The 22,160-nt window shown below is 35.0% G+C and overlaps 1 protein-coding gene and 1 long non-coding RNA gene across 7 annotated transcripts in view; one reads left to right on the top strand and one right to left on the bottom strand.

Annotated features, from left to right (window-relative positions):
• Positions 1 to 7,464: 7,464 nt before the first annotated feature.
• Positions 7,465 to 12,017, bottom strand: LOC149124620 (uncharacterized). Its single transcript, XR_016212919.1, has 2 exons — positions 11,878 to 12,017; positions 7,465 to 8,469 (listed from the first exon to the last, which is right to left on the bottom strand). It is a non-coding gene; the product is annotated as an uncharacterized LOC149124620 (long non-coding RNA).
• POSTN (periostin) overlaps positions 11,846 to 22,160 on the top strand; it is a 35,039-nt gene continuing 24,724 nt past the window's right edge. For all 6 annotated transcript variants that reach the window (XM_002721081.6, XM_002721083.6, XM_008274491.5 and 3 more), the window contains exons 1-6: positions 11,846 to 12,166; positions 13,460 to 13,558; positions 17,519 to 17,583; positions 19,223 to 19,380; positions 20,380 to 20,544; positions 21,766 to 21,912. In XM_002721081.6, coding sequence (XP_002721127.1) covers positions 12,048 to 12,166; positions 13,460 to 13,558; positions 17,519 to 17,583; positions 19,223 to 19,380; positions 20,380 to 20,544; positions 21,766 to 21,912 — 753 coding nt within the window. In that variant the 5' untranslated portion in view covers positions 11,846 to 12,047. The remainder of the gene's footprint in view (positions 12,167 to 13,459; positions 13,559 to 17,518; positions 17,584 to 19,222; positions 19,381 to 20,379; positions 20,545 to 21,765; positions 21,913 to 22,160) is intronic.

A 22,160-nucleotide genomic window follows, 5' to 3' on the forward strand; every position in this document is an offset into this window, starting at 1 on the left:
GGGCAGTGTGATATTTCAATCCATGTATACTATGTATACATATCTGTGCTGATTAAGTCAGGGTAACTAACATTTCTGTCTCTTTGCCATTACTTTGTGATTATGTCCTTGGAGTTCCTCTCTTCTATTTGCTCAGAAAATATATAATCAATTGTTGTTAACCATAGTCACCCCACTGTGCTGAGTAACACTAAGACTCCAACATTACTTCTAACTGTGGTTTGGTACCCATTTTCCAGTCTCACTTTATCACCAACCCAAACCTTCCTGGTATCTGAATGATCACTATTCTATGTTCAGATTAAAGTTTTTTAGTTCCCACAAGAGGAGGAGCACACATAGTATTTGTCTTTCTGTGTCTTGCTTATCTCATTTAACATGCTAAATTAATTAGTAATTGAAAGCATTTGTACAAGTGAAAAAAAAATCTAACAAGTATGCTTTTTGTCAGAATTACCTGAATTTTTAGCCCTGCCTGCTGTTCTTTTTCTTGGGTTATAGCCTGGCTATTTGACTTTAGAGAAGTTCTTCAGATCATTCTGATGAGCAACTGGGATTCACAAGCACTGTTGTAGACACTTCATATAGCAGCACTCGGAGCCAAATCATCTGGAGGATGGTGGAAATATTTTCTTCCCCGTGAAGCATAAACTTCCCACACTTATGAAAGCCTAACATTGAATCTAAAGAAGATAACTCAACTTTTAGGATTTTTATTTAATGAAACTTTAAAAAAAATGATTTGACAGATTGAGTCCTCGGAAAGTGCTTCATGTTAGATTTGGTCATCTCTGTAAAGGCAAATATGGACAGTCAGACAAAATTACAAAATATTAGGGTTTATATTTACTAAAGTTCAGAATAGAAATCAACAGTAGCTCTTAACTCTGGAAAGGAACTTAACTCCAGATACGAATTTTCAAATTATAACTTATGTCATAAATTATGTGATAGTCCAATAAGGCAAAAAGAAAAGAAACAAACAAAAAATAATAGTTACCTAGAAAACCCTTGATTAGGGGAATACACATTATTAGGAAAAAGAGTATGAAGCAACTGGCCACGTAGTACAGTGGGGTAAGCCTCCTCTTAGAACATCAATATTCCAAATTAGAACACCGATTTGAGACCTTGCTCCTCTGCTTCCAATCTAGTTCCCTGCTAATGAATCTGGGGAAGTATTTGGGTCCCTGTCATTCATGGTGGAGTTCTAGGCCCCTTAATTTGGTCTGACCCAGCCATTGCCATTGTGGACATTTGGGAAATCAACCAGCACAAAGAGGATCTCTAGCAATTGGTCTAGTAGATAAGACCTGAGTTTGAGTCCTCTCTCCATTTCCAGTTCTAACCTTCTGCTAATGTACAATCTCAGAGACAGCATGTGACTTGCATAGTTAGATTCCTACCACTCATATGGGAGACCTGGGCTGAGTCCCTGGACCCTGGCCTCAACCTAGTTCAGCATCAGCCATTGTGGACATTTGAGCACTAAAGAGGAAGATGGGAACCCCCCACAACCCCGATAAATGTTTACAGTAATATTTTAAAAAACTATAGAGGGGGCCGGTGCTGTGGTGCAGAAGGTTAAGCCTCTGCCAGGATCCCATATGGGTGCTGGTTCTAGTCCCGGCTGGTCTTCTTCCAATCCAGCTTTCTGCTATGGCCTGAGAAAGCAGTAGAAGATGGCCTAAGTTCTTGGGCCCCTGAACCCACTTGGGAGACCGGGAGGAAGCACCTGGCTCCTGGCTTCAGATCGGCTCAGCTCCAGCCCTTGTGGCCATTTGGGAGTGAACCAGCGGATGGAAGACATTTCTGTCTCTATATATCATTATCTGTAACTCTACCTCTCAAATAAATAAGAAAATCTTAAAAAAGAAAAAGACTACAGAAAAAATCAAAGTCCATAGTGAATTGAGAATTATGGAAAATTGTGAGCAAAATGTTTTCTCACTTATTTTCACAGAAAAAGACCTATTCATAGTAAATGATTGTTGACACAGATAAAACTCTTCTGAGCATTTTTGTGTCTATTTACTCAATTAGAATTATCCTCCATCTGGATAGGGGTGAAACAGATTTATTACGAGCAACTAAGGTAAGCGTCAAGAACAGAAGAGAATACCTAATTCTCTTTAATTGCTTTAAATATATTTAAACCCACGAACCAGAATGAATTCTATCTCATGTTACTAAGAGGAGAAGCAGATGAGACTACTGAATGAGTATCATTGATCTGTGATGAACTATGATGAAGAAGAGATAAGTTGGGAGGTAGTGTACATGTAAATGAAATCCAGATTTGAAGAAGAAAATTCTGAAGTTGATATTATATAGAAGTGTAACCCTAGACCTCATTAATATGTTTCATAGTTTGTGAACATCTAGAAAAGGAAAAATGATGATAAAGATTAAACTATTGCATTTTGTCATCTGTCTCCACATCCAAATAAATTCCTGAGTGGACAATCACATCTGCAACTAGACAAAGTTATAAGTGCAGACTTGAAACTTTTGTTTCAGGAGTTGATTTTAAAAATTAATAAATCATAAAACTGATAAGAATATTGAGATATAAGCAACAATATCCATCAATTTAATTTTATTGACATCTATAAATAGTTTATCCAACAAATGTGGAATATACATTCTTGGCTCCAGAGAGATCATGTGTTGGACCATAAAATAGTCACAATTAGTATTAGAGGCCTGAAATTGTACAGGAAATACGGCCACAACCAGAGACAAAGAGAAGCAGACCCTCCTCCCAACACAGAACTTGAAAAGTGGCTGCTCAAAATTAACTAGTGAAGCAGCTGCCCACTGTTATCTTGTCTACGGAGGGAAGAAGTCCTGTTCTGCTTCTGTAAACTCCAGTCATAAATCTGTCATAATAAATCTCCCCCTGGTATCTCTTTTACAAACATACCAAGCCCACTGACCTTTGGAAGTGTGGTCCTAAGTCACGTAGGCTACAATTTAACCCCACTAATGCTGTAACAGCTAAGGTATGATGCTGATGAATATTGTAAGAAACTCAGGATTGTCGCTCAATTCTCAGGAAATGATTCCAGCTGAGCCTGCTGCCATAATGAACTACTTCGATCCTCCACTGTCTCTGGTGTCTGTTTGAACAAAAGGAGTCTTACCACCTCAGATTTCTGTAACAAAATCATACAGAGTGAGGCAAACATTTGGTACACCAGTTAAAACCTCATTTGTACAAACCACAACCCACATCAGAGTGCCTGAGTTCAAGTCCAGACTTCAATACCAACCTTAGCTTCCTGCTCACATGACCTTGGGAGGTAACAAGTGAATGATTAGTTACTTGGATTCCTTGTACTCACATAGAAGACCTAGATTGAATTCCTGGCACCCACCAGGTTTAGCATGACCCAGCCCTAGCAGTTCCTGGCTTTTGGGGAATAAACCAGCAGATTGGTGATTCATTCATTTCTCTCTCTGTTTTTTTTTTCTCTCTTTCTTTTTCTCTCCCTCTCTTTCTCTCTCTCTCTCTCTCTCTCTCTCTCTCTTTCTCCTCTTTATCCCACTCAAATAAACAAAGTACACAAATAACAATTTTTAAAAAAAAAATCACAAAGTATTTCTATGACCTCCCAAAATGGAAACCAGTATTAATAAGATATACAGAAAACATCCAAGATTACATATTGAAAGATACATATACACACTAGTATCAGAAAATTGAAAGACTAAATTTAAAAACCTACCATTTTGTGATGTTGACAAACAGTTTATACTTTCTGAAGAAGCTTCTTTGAAAATTTACAGTTGCAAAAATTAGTTTCAGCCACTAGAGGTCAGACATGTAAATCTGCAACATGATTCTCAAATCCTGAAACCATCCAACTTAGAGTTTTGTAGCCTGATTTTAAAATATTTTCTAAGTTCTCTTTCAATGTAAAAAAAATCCTTTTTCTTTTAAAGAGCCCTGTCTCAGGGGGTAGGTGTTTAACACTGCATTTAACTCAAGCTGCCAAATTGCAGTGGGAAAGGCAATCCAGAAACAATGAAACTTCACAAATAGGAGGATTTTCTGCAAAGAAAATAATAAAATAACAATCAAATGTATAGTATGTAGCATATTTCATAGCAATTCCACAAAACATTTGACTATTCTTATTTATTAATTTTTAGATTTTATTTTATTTAGTCATGAGAGAGATGAGAGATGAAAGAGATATAGAGCTCCCAACTGCTGGTTCTCTCCTCAAGTGACTTCAACAGCCAGGGTTGAGCCAGGCTGAAACCAGGAGCTAGGAACTTAATACAGGTCTTCATTACAGCAGCAAGAAGCTGCAATCAGAATGGAGCCAAGATTCAAAGCCAATCTTTCCTATACTGGATGTAGGCTTCCCAAAAGGCATCTTAATCACTACAGCAAAGACTTGCCCCACCATCTGGTCATTAACCTTGTAAGAGTGGGAAGAAAGAAAAACTCTGGAGATAAACCAGGTATATGATAAACATACATGCTAATAGATTGACAACTGAGAATTGATCTGATATTTTTCAAAATTGAGGCTCCCCAAATACTCTGTTATGCTGAGGAATCATTAATTGGCTACATCTCTGGATTATACTGTTTGGATATTAAATTAACTTTCTAACTTTAACATCACTAACAACATTCACCCCAATATTGGTTTTCCTATCACATTTTACTGTGTATATGAATTTCAAAGATCACTAATATACATTAAGTCAATATGATGAATATGTTATTCTTCTAGTAATTGTCCTCTTAAGAGTTCATTTTTATTAATATGACAACTCAATATAATATTTACAATTGTATGCATGCATTTCTATGAAGACTCAAAGGATCAGAGTCTTTTCTCATTTAAGGTCAAAACTGCCATAATTATCATAGGCCTTATTTTTTTTAAACTTTTATTTAGTAAATATAATTTTCAAACTACAGTTTATGGATTACAATGGCATCCCTCCCCATAACTTCCCTCCCACCCGCACCCCTCCCATCTCCCGCTCCCTCTCCCATTCCATTCACATCAAGATTCATTTTCAATTATCTTTATATACAGAAGATCAATTTAGTATATATTAAATAAAGATTTCATCAGTTTGCACCCACACAGAGCATAAAGTATAAAATACTGTTTGAGTACTAGTTATAGCATTAATTCACATTGGACAACACATTAAGGACAGAGATCCCATACGGGTAGTAAGTGCACAGTGACTTCTGTTGTTGACTTAACAATTTGACACTCTTGTTTATGGCGTCAGAAATCTCCTTAGGCTCTAGTCATGAGTTTCCAAAGCTATGGAAGCCTCTTGAGTTCGTTGACTTCGATCTTATTTAAACAAGGTCATAGTCAAAGTGGAAGTTCTCTCCTCCCTTCAGAGAAAGGTACCTCCTTCTTTGATGCATAGGCCTTATTTTTTTTTTCTAAATAAGAACCATAGGATTAGTCTCTGTGCCCACTTGAATAATTTTCCCTTTATCCTTTACCATGAAATTTCTCTAACAAAGTCAACTTCTTTTTTATTGTTCATTATACAGTAGGAAACTTTAACATCCAAATCCCAGTGCCTATAACTCATCATTTATTTTTTTACAAGTGTGTCTGGGAATAAGATTGAAAATATAAAGAATGCTGCAAATTCATTAGCATTGAAAGGGCAAATCTTTTTTTAAAAAAAGATTTTATTTATTTATTTGAGAGGTAGAGTTATGGACAGTGAGAGGGAGAGACAGAAAGGTCTTCCTTCTGTTGGTTCACTCCCCAGATGGACACAAAGGCCAGAGCTGTGCCAATCCAAAGCCAGGAGCCAGGAGCCTCTTCTGGGTCTCCCTCGTGGGTGCAGGGGCCCAAGGACTTGGGTCATCTTCTACTGCTTTCCCAGGCCACAGCAGAGAGCTGGATTGGAAGAGGAGCAGCTGGGACTAGAACCAGTGCCTATATGGGATGCTGGTGCTATAAGCGGAAGATTAACCTAGTGTGCCACAGAGCCGGACCCAAAAGAGCAAATCTTTTCCACATTCTCCCCATTCTAACACAGTATCCTAAGTTTGATATGCATATAATTATAGCAAATAAAAACCTTTATCAGATGCACACATTTATAGAAGAGGAGACTTTTTTGGGTGGAAGTTTGAATGAGAAATCCAGAAACTCTCATGTGATACAAGAAAAGGAAGAAGGCAAATTCTTGAAGGTAGCACTACTCAATCTCCAGAATTGGAAAATCATTGTATAAAATCAGTATCTGGAGAAGTGGAGCAGTAGTTTATTTTAGAACCAAATATAGCCAATGTCTTTGAGGAGAGAAGAAATATTATTGAAAAATGAGAAATAATTCATTTGGTTGGTAGTTTTCCTGTGAAGAAGTATAAACAGCTTTTCAGATGTATTTGGAATATGGATTAAGATCCTGGAAACAGATGAAGAGAATCGGGGCAGGGTTGGATGTGGACAAGTCAGTAATGAGAAGATATCAGTAAAAAGATGAGAGGTCTAAGCCTGAGAGGTGAGAGTATTGCCATATTACAGGGAAACAGTCTGAGAAGAATGATAAATAGATGATTACAAATTATAATGGGGATACTATCATTCGTGCTGTTTTTTTTTTTTTTTAATTTTTTGACAGGCAGAGTGGACAGTGAGAGAGAAAGGTCTTCCTTTGCCGTTGGTTCACCCTCCAATGGCCGCCGCGGCCGGCGCACTGCACTGATCAGATGGCAGGAGCCAGGTACTTCTCCTGGTCTCCCATGGGGTGCAGGGTCCAAGCACTTGGGCCATCCTCCACTGCACTCCCTGGCCACAGCAGAGAGCTGGCCTGGAAGAGGGGCAACCGGGACAGAATCCGGTGCCCCAACCGGGACTAGAACCCGGTGTGCCGGCGCCGCAAGGCGGAGGATTAGCCTAGTGAGCTGCGGCGCCGGCCCTGTGCTGTTCTTTTAAAAGATGAAATGTGCAAGATGGGACATTGAAATTTGAGTACTGTAAGAGATGGCCTGCTAGAGAGCTCATGTAATTGCAGCTATTGCCCATCCCTTTCATTGATCAGAAGAAATATTAGAAGTTATTTATGGGCAGGAGATGGATGATAATGAGGATTTTAATTGTCTCTGAAACAATGTTTTCTGTATCCAAATGAAAGAGAAGATGAAAGGCATAACGTCAGTACTATCAGAAGTGCCAAAGGTGAAAACCAGTGTATAATGCGAGAAGGAACCAATGAATGAAATCTGAGTGGAGAAGTGACTATTTCCAATCATATATTTGAAGTTTAAAAATCCAATAAATTCAATCATAATTCCTCATTCACGTGTTGCTATCCTGTGTCAGTGCAGAAAAAAAGCTCAGATAAAAAGTGAAGCCACTCATTTGTTAGTCACACGCATGTGACCAGAATTTTTAAACTTCATTTCAGATTTGACATCATTGTAACCAGTATTAATCAAACATAAGATACTTTTTGTGAGATAGTATTTATTTTCATTTACATTGAAATGTGTGTAAAATATTTACTGTTTTGAATGAATTTCCCATTGATTATTATTTTAATCGAAATGTGAAGATATCTGTGCTTCTGTAAACCTTGTATACTATACTTTCTCCACTAGATGTCTCCAGAGAAATACAAGTAAATACTGCTAATACAAAATAATGTTTAATACACACTCAGTTTTAAAATTGCAAAAAGTACCCAGCTCAATAGAGTCAAATAGTTACATCGATTGGTTAATATGAGAGTAAAAAAAGATCTGTCACTGGATAGGCTTTTATAGCTTGAGTGTAAATTTATTAGGGAAGATGGTATACTATCCACATTTATCTCAGAAAACTTCTTGTCTTTCTTCTAAGGGAATTAACATTAAAGAAACGTCATTTAATGTCTACTTTGGAAGGTGCAGTTAAACTTCTCTCTGAACATTATTTCACTAACTTAAATTTCATTGACAATATGTTAAAAAGTGGGACTTATACATAATTTGATGCAAATAATCATTCTGAATCATTCAAAATCAAAGAAATTTTGGTTTTAAAATAACTGCATATAGTTTGAGTATTCAAATTTGTTTAATCCATAGCTCTTGTCCAGTCCCAGGCAGTACAGTACAAGTTTAAGATTGGTGACAGTGTCACTTGCTGGCGACATTAAGCAAGACATTGTAATGACTTCATAGGTTCCAGAGGTCACAGGCTTATCACAAAGATCTACTATATTTCACACTGCTAGTAAATTAGCATCCTGAGAGCTAGAAACAAATGTCTCTGTCTTGCAGACACATCACTTTCATTCAGTAGCATAATAAACCATTTCTTTTCATTAATGACTTATATTTCCGGGTCAGATTTTGTAACCTTGGAAGTCAGACTTATCTTTTTGTAACTTCACTCTTCCTCCCAGCTGGTAGTAAGACTTCCTGGCCAACTCAAGGTCAGGAACTTCTCAAGGAATAGATGAATGAGAGTCCTGTATTAAAAAGAGAGGGAGAGAGAGAAAGCAAATGAATTTCTTCCTTGATGAATACTCTTAAAGGGAAGAATTGTATCATTGACAAGATTTTCCAATGTTTTATCTATAATTTGGACTCTTTTCTTCCTATTCTCTGAAATTATGTCCTTCCCTCACCCTACCGGCAAAGTGTCAGTTAAGGATTGGGGATCAACTATTAGGCTTAATGAAATCAGGGTCAAAGCTAATGTAGTTGCTTGGGCTTTCTCTCACTATTCAGCATATATATACTATCCTATTTGTAGGCTGGCGTGGGGTTTTTAAGTTACACCACTATAGTCTTTTCATATTCAACCTTCTCTTGGGATGTTCTGCCATCTCCAACTTCTCAGGTAGTTTGTATGCACAATCTGGCCCCCATTTTCAAGATCCTCCTTGAAATCATTGCTAATCCTAATTGCAAATATTTGTTAAGTGCTAATAGTTGTTGACTTCCATGGGATTTATACATGTTCTAAATAATTCTCATGATGGGTAAATTTAAGATTCTTATTATGTGAAACTCCCAAAGAAAGATTTAAGAACCTCTTTTTTTATTGGATGAGCATGGCTCATGCTTTTTACAAAAGTAAACTATATTCCCTGTCAGCAGGAAACAATCATCTATCTTCATTACATAGTTTATGCAATTATTTGTCCATTTAAACCACTCAGTATGGCATGGAAAGCCAAGACACGGTGGCAAAAAATGACCTAAATGAAAGATCCCTGTGAGTGAGATCCTAGTGGAAAGAACAGGCCATCAAAAAAAGAGGTACCTTTCTCTGAAGGGAGGAGAGAACTTCCACTTTGACTATGGCTTTGTCTAAATAAGATCGGAGTCGGCGAACTCAGGAGGCTTCCATTACCTTGGCAGCTCATGACAGGAGCCTCAGGTGATTACTGACGTCATAAATAAGAGTGTCAATTGTTAAATCAACAACAGGAGTCACTGTGCACTTACTCCCCATGTAGGATCTCTGTCCTTAATGTGTTGTACTATGTGAATTAACGATAAAACTAGTACTCAAACAGTACTCTATACTTTGTGTTTATGTGTGGGTGCAAACTGTTGAAATCTTTACTTAGTGTATACTAAGTTGATCTTCTATATATAAAGATAATTGAAAATGAATCTTAATGAGGAATGGGATGGGAGAGGGAGTGGGAGATGGGATGGTTTTCGGGCGGGAGGGTGGTTACAGGGAGAAAAACTGATATAACCCAAAAGTTGTATTTTTGAAATTTACATTTAGTAAGTAAAAGTTTTCTAAAAAAATAAAACACTCATTATGAATAGAAGGCACTTATTCCAATGAATAAATCTGGCAATAAGGGGTAACTAGTTCAAATGTGCCCTTTAAAAAAAAATATTTTCAACTGATTGTGGGCTTCATAACAAAGTAGGTAATATAGCAGGAATTTTTTTATGCCTTTGCCTATACTCAAGTCAGTCTGTTATCACTGTGAATTGTTCTAAAGTTTGTTTTTCTTCTTGATACCTGCTATCCAAGTCTGAATCTCTTTCTCTCTATACCTCCTTCCCTCCCCTCCTCTAAAACCCCACTGGATTTGAGGAAATATCAGCTTCATCATGAAAAATCTTGTCAATAGTTGCAACTGTATGAAAATTAGAAGTTTCCATGAATAGCAGTGAGCATTCCACTGATGATTAAAATGATTATTCATAGTAATGCTATTGAAGGTACATATTGTGATTTTTATTTATTCTTCTGCAATTCCAAATTCAACTATTATGTTTTAAAAGGTAAATAATATATTTATAGTGCATCACAAGTCTAGAATTAAAGACTTTTTTATAGCTATGTGGTAAAGAATGTTATAAAATGCTAATTTACTGATATTAAATAGAATCCTTTCATAAACAACCCTGTCTTCTACTCAATAAGCACCTACTGACCACCTACCGTTTGTACAATGTAACAGAGATAAGAAACTATTATATAAACCAAACCAGTACCATACAGATAGTGTTGGGATAGTTTCAGTCAGAGAAATATAAATGGTAGGTTAATATTCTTTGTACCACAAAAGACTATGCAAGGAATATAATTTAGTTTTGATGGTATCTTCTATTCAGCTCTCCTTCTGAATTGACAGTTCATTTTTTGTATTTTAGCCCAAGATTTTCAAATTGAAAAGAGGTATTTACATCATATTTCATTATTTGTTATTTCATTGTGTGCTTTCTTAATAAAACTAGCAGAAGTTGCAAAATTATCTTGACACCAGAAGGCAAAATCTCAGAGGAAGCTTACACATAATACTTCTGATACTTGGAATTCTTTCTGGTCCAATCCAGCCCTCTCTTAAAAGCGCTTCCAATCTGACAATATGCAGAGCACAAGTGAGTTTCTCTAAATTGCCAGTGTGAAACAAACACTGATGTTCCATTGTCAGGGAGCACTTTGCAACAAAACATATAGAAATTGCATTTTCACAGTAGGATGGTTTATAACTTGATATTTAAAGAAACAGAATGCAGTTATAATTTCACCTTATTGTTGACTTCTGACCCTCAGATTTCCTTTATCCAAAATGTTCGAACATTAGTCATATTCTGTGTGGCGTTGTAAGAATGTATTGTCTTTTTGCTAGGAATTACATAGTATAACATTGAGAGAGTTGAGTTACTGTAAATAAAGTAATAAGAAGAATGCTGGTAATGATACCACTTTAAAATATGTATTTAATAATCTCACTACTTTTAATTAGTAATACTTGTGTTCAATAGGGACTGCTTTTATTTGTGCGTATCAGTCGATGTGCTGCCTAGAGATGCCCAATAAGCTGTGCAATATGTAGTCCAAAAACAATAAAGCACAAATGGTTATTGCCTTCCGTTTTGTTTCAAATGTTAGAGTGACTTGCCAGAAGTAGATTGCTGTTACTTCTACTGATTGATATTCTTAAAGAAAAAGGAAATGGGAGGTATTTCCCCATTTTAGTAGAACTGCAAAGAAGTTGTGGATTCTTCCATATTCTTACTTCCCATCTCACACAAGTCTTGAATCTATCTAGAATTTATTTTTAACCAACAGTCATTATTACCCTCTCAGGATGAACCAAATGCCTTTGTGTTCTGGTGACAATTAATCACCTTTCATTTCTGATGTGGGCTACATGTGACAAGATGTGGTAAAGTCAGATAATGATCTCAGTGAGCACAAGAGCATGTACTTTTAAAGTAGATTACAGAACAGTCTGTAAAATTCAAACAAAATTATTTCCATAAAACAAATCTCTGAAGTACAAAAGAATAAAATCGAAATAGAAACATGCAATAAATCAGTTTCCCTGTGAATATAAATAAGTATCTTCTTTATAATGAGAAGAAGCTCACTGTATTCAGTGATGGTAACTAACCCTTACGGAGTTGAGCTGAGGACCTCAAGTTGCTGATGTTTCTTGGAGAGAGTTCTGTTCCCAGGTTGATGCAGAGTTCCCGCCCACAACTGACATGCATATAAGCTCTGAGCTCTCCAAACACCACTGCCAGTTCTCTTCGGGGACTAACTGCAACGGAGAGACAAAAGATGATTCCTTTTTTACCCATATTTGCTGTCCTCCTGCTGCTTGTTGTTAACCCTGCAAACTCCAATGGTTATTATGACAAGGTCTTGGCTCATAGCCGTATCAGGGGCCGGGATCAGGGGTAAGTCAGTGGTTTGGTTTTATGAACTTTTTTCCTCCCTTTATCTCATTATATGTGCAAGTATATAAAACGTTCCTTACATATAACTCAGTGTTTGTAGGTTTTTTTTTCTACTTGTTGTAAAATGACAAGAAAAATGCAAAAGGAATTGTATATGATTTAGATAAGCAGTTTAACAATTGTTATCATGTTGTCTATAAAATATAATTTTATTTTAAGTAACAAGATTTAACAGGGCATGCATTTCTGATTCAGTTTATTTGTGTCATTATTTCCTTCCAGTGGCCTGGCAATGGGGTTTTCCAAATTAAGGAATCTGTTGTTAGTGGCTATGTAAACATATGTAAATAGCTTTGCTATCTCACATGTTGTTAGAGCAAATTTAATTTAAATTATGTATTAAAATTAAGTGCTTGTTATATAACTAGTTCTCTGAATTCTTTGAAGCATTTAAGTAACTTTCAAATTTGATTTGTGTAAAATTCGCAAAAAATGTATTTCATAGGATAAATGCATTGACACCTTAGCAATTTAAATAATTATCAGACATAATTTACTAACTTAACCAACCATTTCTACTTCTTTTCTGAACTGGACCTTGGCATTTCTTCCTATGCCCTTACCTAAACCCAGGGGGATTCTTATGATGCTCCAAAGCTACCTTGAGTCACTATGAAAATAAAACTTCTGTCTCTTTAAGAAAGAAAAACGTCTTAAATTGTGACAGAATATATTTTGACCTGTCACGCACCTCCATTCAAAGAAATACATTTTCTTTTGTGCAACCATATTGCTTAAAGGTTAATTTTAGCTCTCATTTACTTCCATAATCACTTAGAAAATTAATGTCTTTGTACATAGGAAAGCTTGTCTCCTGTTCTCTAATTTCTCATTGTTTCAGAGGAAATTAAAGCCAACCTGTTCCCAAAATGAGCACATATTTGGTTTGACAAGGTTCAAAGTATTATGCACTATTAAAAGTAGCAAGAAATAAAAAAGTGAAATTATGGTAAATTTAAATCTGTCTTAATATTTCAAATAGGTAGGTTAATTTTTGCAACATTTGTGCACTGCTTTTAGGGAAGTATGATATTCTCTATGTCTCACAAATTTTTAACTCTACAGGGATTCAGTAGGATTGGATCAAGAGTTAGATTTGAGGAAGACTTGACTCACATCTTAGAATGTCAGATCCTTGTCTTAAGATTTTATTTTAAAAATCATCTGACCTCTAATCATAAAAAAGCAAAATAATTAGGACATTAACAATTTTTTCTTCCCTCCATCCTCCAGCCCAAACGTCTGTGCCCTTCAACAGATCCTAGGCACCAAAAAGAAATACTTCAGCTCTTGCAAGAACTGGTACCAAGGTGCCATATGCGGGAAGAAAACGTGAGTATATCTTTTTCACAATAAGCCAGTTCCAAATATGACATCATGATGCATGTGTCTTATGGTGAAAGTATTCTTCTTGAAAATACTTTGTAAAATTGTGAGTTATTTTAAAGAAAAAAATCAAGTATGTGAATAAAGGAATTCTTCCTGCATCTGTACTTTCATGAGTGAAACTCAGATTTCTCCCTGAATCTACATGTTGTTGTAAAGTAAAAGAAAGCAGATCACAGGACAATGTGACTTGGGAGAGAATCAGTGAAGAAAGTGACTGTCATTTCTACTCCTGGCTTTGTTCTCTTTTATTCCAGGCACGTCAGTTAACCTCTGTTCCTCAGTTTCCTCATCTTAGGGGGAAATAGTGAGCCAAAAGAACAAATTGACCTGAAATATAAGGGTTTTTGAAGCAAAAATTAATGTTCTTTCAAATCATTTAGAAATTCTTTCAAGTACTCCAATTCAACTCAGAATTTTCATCAGAGCTTACAGTTGGAAGAAACATGAGTTTCAGCTCTTCATTTAATCCACTGATTCCAAGCTCAGGCTGTACATCCCAGGGGCCTGCAAAGGTGATCACAGAAGCCCATTACATCTTTTAAGACTTCAGTAGTCCAAAGGACATGACTCCTAACCTTAGTTATGTATGTCACTTCTCATTTCTTCCTAATTTTTTAAAAATATTTTATTTATTTATTTGAGAGGTAGAGTTACAGACAGAAAGAAGGAGAGACAGAGAGAGAGGTCTTACATCATCTGATTCACTCTCCAATTGGCCACAATGGCCAGAGCTAGGCTGATCCAAAGCCAGGAGCCAGGAGCTTCTTCCAGGTCTCCCACGTGGCTTCAGGGGCTGAAACACTTGGGCCGTCTTCTGCTTTCCCAGGCCGTAGCTGAGAACTGGATCGGAAGAGGAGCAGCCGGAACAGAAACTAGCGCCCGGATGCGATGCTAGCGCTGCAGGTGAAGGCTTAGCCTACTGCACCACAGTAGTAACTGAGGACCCATTTGAATGGCATAATGTTATCTTTATTTCCAAGCAAGCATCATGTCTACTAGGCATACGACCTTAAATGGACAATGTCTCCCCAGTCTAGGACACCACAGAAATTTGCTGTGGTTCCTTGTTCATTGACTTAACGGAGTTTCAGCTTGAGGGCCTTGTTTTCCCTAGACCTCATTCCTATTGGTTTTCAGATATTTGCTAGATGTGTGAGTCATTCACATATTTATAGTGCAAGTCGGTGTGTGCAATGTCTCCAGTATACTGCAAGCCAGGCCCCAGCTGGGAACTCTGAGGCTCTGGGTTCTCCTAACTTTGTTCTTCATGCTTTTGGATACTACAAGGCTTATTTGGAATGCACACTAAGTACAGAAGAAAGGACATGCTCTGTGAAACTATGGAATCTCTTTATTACATCCTTCCTAGAGGGTTAGGAAGTATACAACAATCTTACATTAGTCATCTAAATATTTTACAGACAGTGAGGCTTATATGGAGCATATGCCAGGATTCTTTTCTTGCTTTACATTAAAAAGAAATATCTGATTTGCCTTCTGGCTTTTTACCAGAAACCTAACAGTGTCCCCTTTGTTTAAGTATAATAGTTTATTTTCCCAAGTAGCTTCATTTTTACAAACACATTTACGTCTGTACACTGAAATAAGTATAAATGATAGTTACAAATAATACATATAAAATCAATAATATTGACACAAACATGTGTGGTCTGCCACCTTTTGCTTCTGCCATCTTTAAGATTTTATGTATTAGTCGACAGAAATGTTTGTCTTTCTGTTGAGCGGTTGCTTGGGGAATTTGGGAGAAGTAAATTGGGCAGGCCTAGTGAAAAAAATGAAGTTTCCTAGGTTTAATATTTCTCCACAGTGAAAGTTCATTGGTCTAGTAAAATATTAGTTTGCAATATCTCCTTAGAAAATGTCAGTGGCATTTTCAGTTGACATTCCATGAAACTTTAGATACTATTCAGTAAATAATGATACATTTCCCACATTCACAGCTGTGCATCGTAATGACTTTTCCTTACTCTTGCTTTGTCCTATAGACCATGTGGAAACACTGAGTTTTATTAATCATAAATGTTTTCCAGATAAAATGAAAATTGTTAAAGCCTCTACTCAGATAACTACATTATTCAACTATCAGTTGAAATTACAGTTAACTGTGTTGAAATTTTCTAACATGGTGCCTAAATTCTCTATATGAAGCCTGATTCATGGATTATATAAGCATGTGCTATAGATAATTTGTGATTATTATTTTCTCTCAAAATATAACTAATAAGGAAAGGTGTTTTAAATGTCATATTTTTAAAATTTTCTAACTTTTTGCCTTCATAATACTACCTTTAAACTCAACACACTGTTAACTTTGAACAAGGTAGTGTTTTCTTGAATACTTAAATTTTCTAACTTTTTGCCTTCATAATACTACCTTTAAACTCAACACACTGTTAACTTTGAACAAGGTAGTGTTTTCTTGAATACTTACGTAAACTGTTGTTTCAAACTTTACAATTAAAATATATAGAATATTCTAAATGTTGCATTGCACTCATATAGATTGTTTGTTGTTGTACTTATTATATTGTATATATTAGCTACCTCAAATCAGACAACACATGACGTTTATCTTTTTTGGGTTTGGCTTTTGTTGCATCCAAGTGACAGGGTTTCATTTTGTTTTACAGCTGAGTAGTATTCCATTGTGTGTGTGCGCATTCATTTTCTTTATCCAGTCATCAGCTGATGTGTGTCTGACATCTTGTGATTCAATTATTGTTTAAAGCCCTTGTCTATACTCCTGCAGAAGGGTGGTCTTTCTACTTTTTACTGGCAAAACTCTTTATTTAGAGGAGCATTAAGCCTGGGTTTATAAGGTCAATTGAAAGTACAATGTCGCAGTTGAAATTGTTGTAAAGCAGAGTATATGTGTCTAATAAGCCAGTTGTGCATGAATAAGGTAAATTATCTTACTGTTTTCCTCCAAACAAAAATCACACATAGTGTCTCAAATGGTTTTAAGGATAACATCTCAGGAAAAGATTCTTTTTTAATTTAACCAGCATAAACTCTCATAGCATATCAAAATTTTTCTTTCATTTTAATGTAGAATTTTATTCATTGTAATCTGTTGCAATAAGAAAAAATATGATTTTCCAATATATGTTATTAGGAATACAGAAGTCAAAATTTCAATTTTATTTGTAAAATAAAAGCATCTTTGACTTAAAAAAAAGAAAGTACATTGTCACAAAATATTTAAAAAAAACATGGAAGGGAAGAAGGTAAGAGGAAGGGGTGAGGGACAAAAGTATCATTATATTCTTAGACTCATATCTTTGAAATACGTGAAATCTCTTGTTGATATTAATAAATTAAAAAGTGAAACAATAAAAAGTTACAATTCATATGAACAAATTAATAAAATTGCTAAAAATTTAATTCTAAAATTGTATTACGTATTTCAGTGATGAGATAGCATTTTTTGACTAAATGGATTAATGTACTTTCTTTTTCTGAGAACCTTATACTATTTAACATTTATAGCACTTTGTAGTTGACAAAATGGTTTTAAAAGCATTGTTTTATTTGAGATTCACAATTACTCTTTGAGTAGGTATTATAGCTCCATATCCATATGAAATAATTGGGGAGACTTGATCTCAAATTTACTAAATTACTTGTTCAAATCACATGTTTACCAAGTAGTGAAACTGGGACTCAAATTCCATTTTTCTGGATCAAGAGTCTAGAACTTTTCCATGGTCAATAAGACTGTAGAGGAAATCAAACATACAAATATCTTGGTACCAGAGGGAGAAATCCTCATTTCAAGACTCTCACTAAATTATGCAAACAAGTGATATGCTTTGTCAGGTGTATCTCAGAATCTATCCTTGTAGTGCTCCATTTTAATATTGATTTTCTTCCAATATTCAGGACTGTGTTGTATGAATGTTGTCCTGGTTACATGCGAATGGAAGGAATGAAAGGCTGCCCAGCAGGTAAAGCATCCAACTATTATAAGTCAAATGACAAACTTGTTTTGTGTGAAGAAAAGAGTTGACATAGCCTTCGGAGAAACCAATTGTGTGTGTGAAAGTGTGTGTGTGTGTGTGTGTGAGTGTTCTTAGCACCACCATAAATCTGAGATATGCCCCCATATTTTTGTGTTAATTATACATGTAACACAGTGATAAATATTAGAACAGTCTTTGCATGCTCAGGATGCTAAACAAAACAAAATAAGCTTAATAATAAGTAATTCAATCTCCCTTCAAGAACAAAAATCCTCTCCGTAAGTTTGTTTAGAAACAGGACACTCAGCTAGTTTTCAAGGCATCATCCCTAATTGAACAGCTCTAAATCATACATTAAAGTTGTGTTTCCTATAGCTATGAACAAATACAGAATGAGAGTCCATCTAGTTCTTCCTTGAGATGACAGACATTCAGATTCGTAATGCCAATCACCACCCACTTCCTCCAGCTACTCCCTCTTCCCCAACAGAATCTTGTCTTCTCTGATTTAATCTCACTTCTCTAATGTGACATAGACTCTGATGCCCTCATTATCATGGCCACCCAGCCATAGAAAGTCTGTAATCTTACTATCATTTTCCCTGAGTGTGATCTCAGCGTGGTATGTACAATCCACTTGTGTCTGAGCATTTAGGGAGACCATGCACTTTAATCGATGCCATTGGTGACCATTTCAAATGATTACTTCATCTTGGATCTGTTAGCAATTAAGATTGATTACAATTATTGCTTTTATACATAAATAAGATCATGACAATTCTCTAAGATTTGTTTTTTCAATTAGGACATAAGAATTAAATCATACCTTATTAAATTTACCTTGTCCATTTTGCCTAAATTTCCACATCTTAGTTCTTTTTAAAAAGCTGAATTTATAATTAAATTTGTTAATTCATGTCACCTCATCTTGAGGTGTTCACAAAGTTAGCAATCATGTCTCTACTATATTATCCAAATTATACTATTTTTAAATCAAATAGGGTTGGAAAAATAAATTTACTTCATAATACTGGATAAATCCTTGAAATCTGACATTATACAAGAATCTCCCAACATAAAGAAGAAATATTCTGGAGTGTTAGAGATTTTGATCTATATCCTTACCGAAATTATGATTAATAAAAGCAGATATGTTATATTCATTTTACAATAGTTTACTACTTCGGAATAACAGTAACAATAACAATAGTATACTACTTCGGAACCTGAAGCCAACATGAAAGAAATTATTACTTTTTCCATTGACAATGAAAATTGAAAAGCATTTTTTAAGTGAAATAATGAGAGATATCTTTTGATCATTGTAACTGAGCTATTGGTGACATAGCAAAATGGGAATCAAATCAGTTTAAATGTTAAAGTAGGATGGTAGTTTAAAATTGGTTTTCCTTCACCACAAAAGATATACAACAAAACAGTTTTTGATAGTACTTTGTTTGATAGTATTTTATTATTTGGTACTCAAAAAACAACCGTCATATAAAATTGATGACTCATGATATTTTATTGCTAAAATCATCAAGGTTGTGAAAACTTTAAATGATGGTTAAATTATTTACTAAAATGTTATTTAAAACACCTATTTATTTTTTGACTATTTCAGTTATGCCTATCGACCATGTTTATGGAACACTGGGCATTGTGGGAGCCACTACAACACAGCGTTATTCTGATGTCTCAAAACTGAGGGAAGAGATTGAAGGAAAGGGATCATTCACCTACTTCGCCCCCAGTAATGAGGCTTGGGACAACTTGGATTCTGTAATTCATGCCTTTTGTTAAATATTTATTTTCTTATTATTGTTATTTCATGCCAGTTGACTTACAAACTTGGATAACTCATACACATTTTGCATTTTCTATTGTACATATGTGAGATTACATAAAAAGATGAGTTGTGAAGGAAGGTAAGCATTTTAATATATTTATTTATAAGTGCAATAATATCCCAGAAAACTTATAGCTAATTTAAAAAATAAACAAAACCATTATAAAGTAAATTCAAAGTATGTTCTAGCAAAAAATTAAAAGAAAAAAGAAGGAAAGAAAGAATAATATTATATATTAATAAATTTTAAAAAGTAATAAAAAGGGAAAAATTGAAAAAATAATAAACCAAGAATTGATTGAAGAGTAAATATCACATCTTTACCAATTCAAATTTATCTATCCTTCCAAGTCTGTCTCTAAACCATTTTAAGAATAGTCTTTCTCATTTGAGCTGTGAAGACAATTTTTCCTCTTTCTGTCCTAGATCCTACTATATTCACTTCTACCTATTGCATACAAATCATATAGGTTAAAACTTTATCTTACTTATCATTGTATTTCCTGTGCCATCACTAAAGCCTGATATAACATGTTGATATAGAAGTTACAGGATGGTTGAATTCTTGAGTTTGTGAATAAAAACATAATACCCTCATTTAAATTTGTGCTGTAAAAAACTCATCGATTTTGATTCCCATTTATAGCACTTAAAGTATCTTTTGATTCCAAAAGCCTTTGTCCATGATTTACATCAATATTGTCTCTTCAACAACATTTCCATTTAAACGATTATTTTGTCTCTGGAAATGTCCAAGGAGTATCTGAACTTATAAAACTCCTTAATCAATTTGAATAATATAATTTCATGTTATTTGTCACAACTTTATGACTATATGAAACTGTAATAAGAAAGTAATGAAAAAGTAGAAATGTGATGGTAATAAGACTTCAGTAAATAAAATAAACGTGTATCATTTCATTTTTTACTAGGATATCCGCAGAGGTCTGGAGAGCAATGTAAATGTTGAATTATTGAATGCTTTACACAGCCACATGGTTAATAAGAGAATGTTGACCAAGGACTTAAAGAATGGCATGGTTATTCCTTCAATGTATAACAATCTGGGGCTTTTCATTAACCATTATCCCAATGGCGTAAGTTTCATTCATAAAAATTAGGTTTCTGAATAATATTTCTTTTTTGTCTGAACTTTTAATGTAATGTTCATGGTAATAATAAAATGTTATTGAGTATAACATAAGTACAATTACCATTACCCAAATGAAGAGCATGTAAATTTCCACTCTAGTTACTGTTTTTTTTACCAAATAATTTAGTAAAGGATAAATTACATTGGCAATTCATTGACAATGTATTTGGTGTTCTAAAAAGGAAATTTTAGTAATTGGTGTGTTTTAAGTAATTTTTTTTATATAACAAAAAAGAATGGTAAGAGAATGAGTAGTTATTATTATTATTATTATTATTCCTTCTATTCTTTTGATGTTCTTGTATATTCGGATAAGTCTTTGTGGAAAAATGCCAACAACATCATAGGATTATTTTATTTTATTTTTATTTTTTTGAAAGAATTACAGAGAGAGGTAGAGATAGAGAGAGAGGTCTTCTATCCACTGTGTCACTCCTCAAATGGCCACAATGGCTGGAACTGAGCTGATCCGAAGTCAGGAACCAAGAGCTTCTTTCCTGTCTGCTACATGGGTGCAGGGGCCAAGGCCTTAGGCCATCTTCTGTTGCTTTCCCAAGTCATAGCAGAGATCTGTATCAGAAATGGAGCAGCCGGGACTCAAACAGGTGCCCATATGGGATGCTGGCACTTCAGGCTGGGATTTTAACCCACCGTGCCATAGCATCAACCCCTAGGATTCTTTCAACAGTAAAATTCCTAGGGACAAAAAGACCTGTGGTAACACAATACTTAGGAAGTCATTTTAATAGGGCAGATTATATTTATTCAATAATTATATGTTTTTCTCTCTCAGAACTTATTTTAAGACCAATTAAACTCCTTCATTCAATTCATTGACCAACATTAGAAATAGCATATGACTGTATAAAAGAAAAAAAAAAGACTAGAAGCAATAATTCCAATGAAGGATATACCTTTGCTTTATATTTCCTGATGTTAAGTGTAATTGGACATAGATTCTGAACTCATTTATTTCTGTCTTATAGTTTCTTTGGTAAATATAGCTATATATAAGTCTTCATCCAAACATTTACATTCAGAACGTGGAGTCTTTCATCTTATAGTTATTACAATAAATAAAGACTGGAAATGATGTCACAGTTTTAGTTTTAGTGGCCAATGGATAGCTCTGATTTCAGCACTTTATTTTCCCAAATAATTATAGGTTGTCACCGTTAACTGTGCTCGAGTTATCCATGGGAATCAGATTGCAACAAATGGAGTTGTACATGTCATTGACCGCGTCCTCACACAAATTGGAACTTCAATTCAAGACTTCATTGAAGCAGAAGACGACCTTTCATCTTTTAGAGTAAGCACAAGAGCAGACCGTCTTGTGTCATTGAAATCCTCCTCTTTCCCTGTTGAAATCTAAGGACAATACAATGCCATTAACAAATATGGCAGAAATGCAATAAATACATTTCCAGAAATAAAACTATTCTCCTCTAGTACAGGAAATGTCATCTCCTCATTTGAAATGATAATATTGATTGGGAGTGGTACATAAAGAGTGCTTAGTTATGTGAATGTAATTTATTCAATATGTTTGGAACATGC

The sequence above is a fragment of the Oryctolagus cuniculus genome, chromosome 9 (genome assembly GCF_051225735.1).
Source record: "Oryctolagus cuniculus isolate XC-2025 breed Fujian yellow rabbit chromosome 9, ASM5122573v1, whole genome shotgun sequence".
Taxonomy (NCBI): domain Eukaryota; kingdom Metazoa; phylum Chordata; class Mammalia; order Lagomorpha; family Leporidae; genus Oryctolagus; species Oryctolagus cuniculus.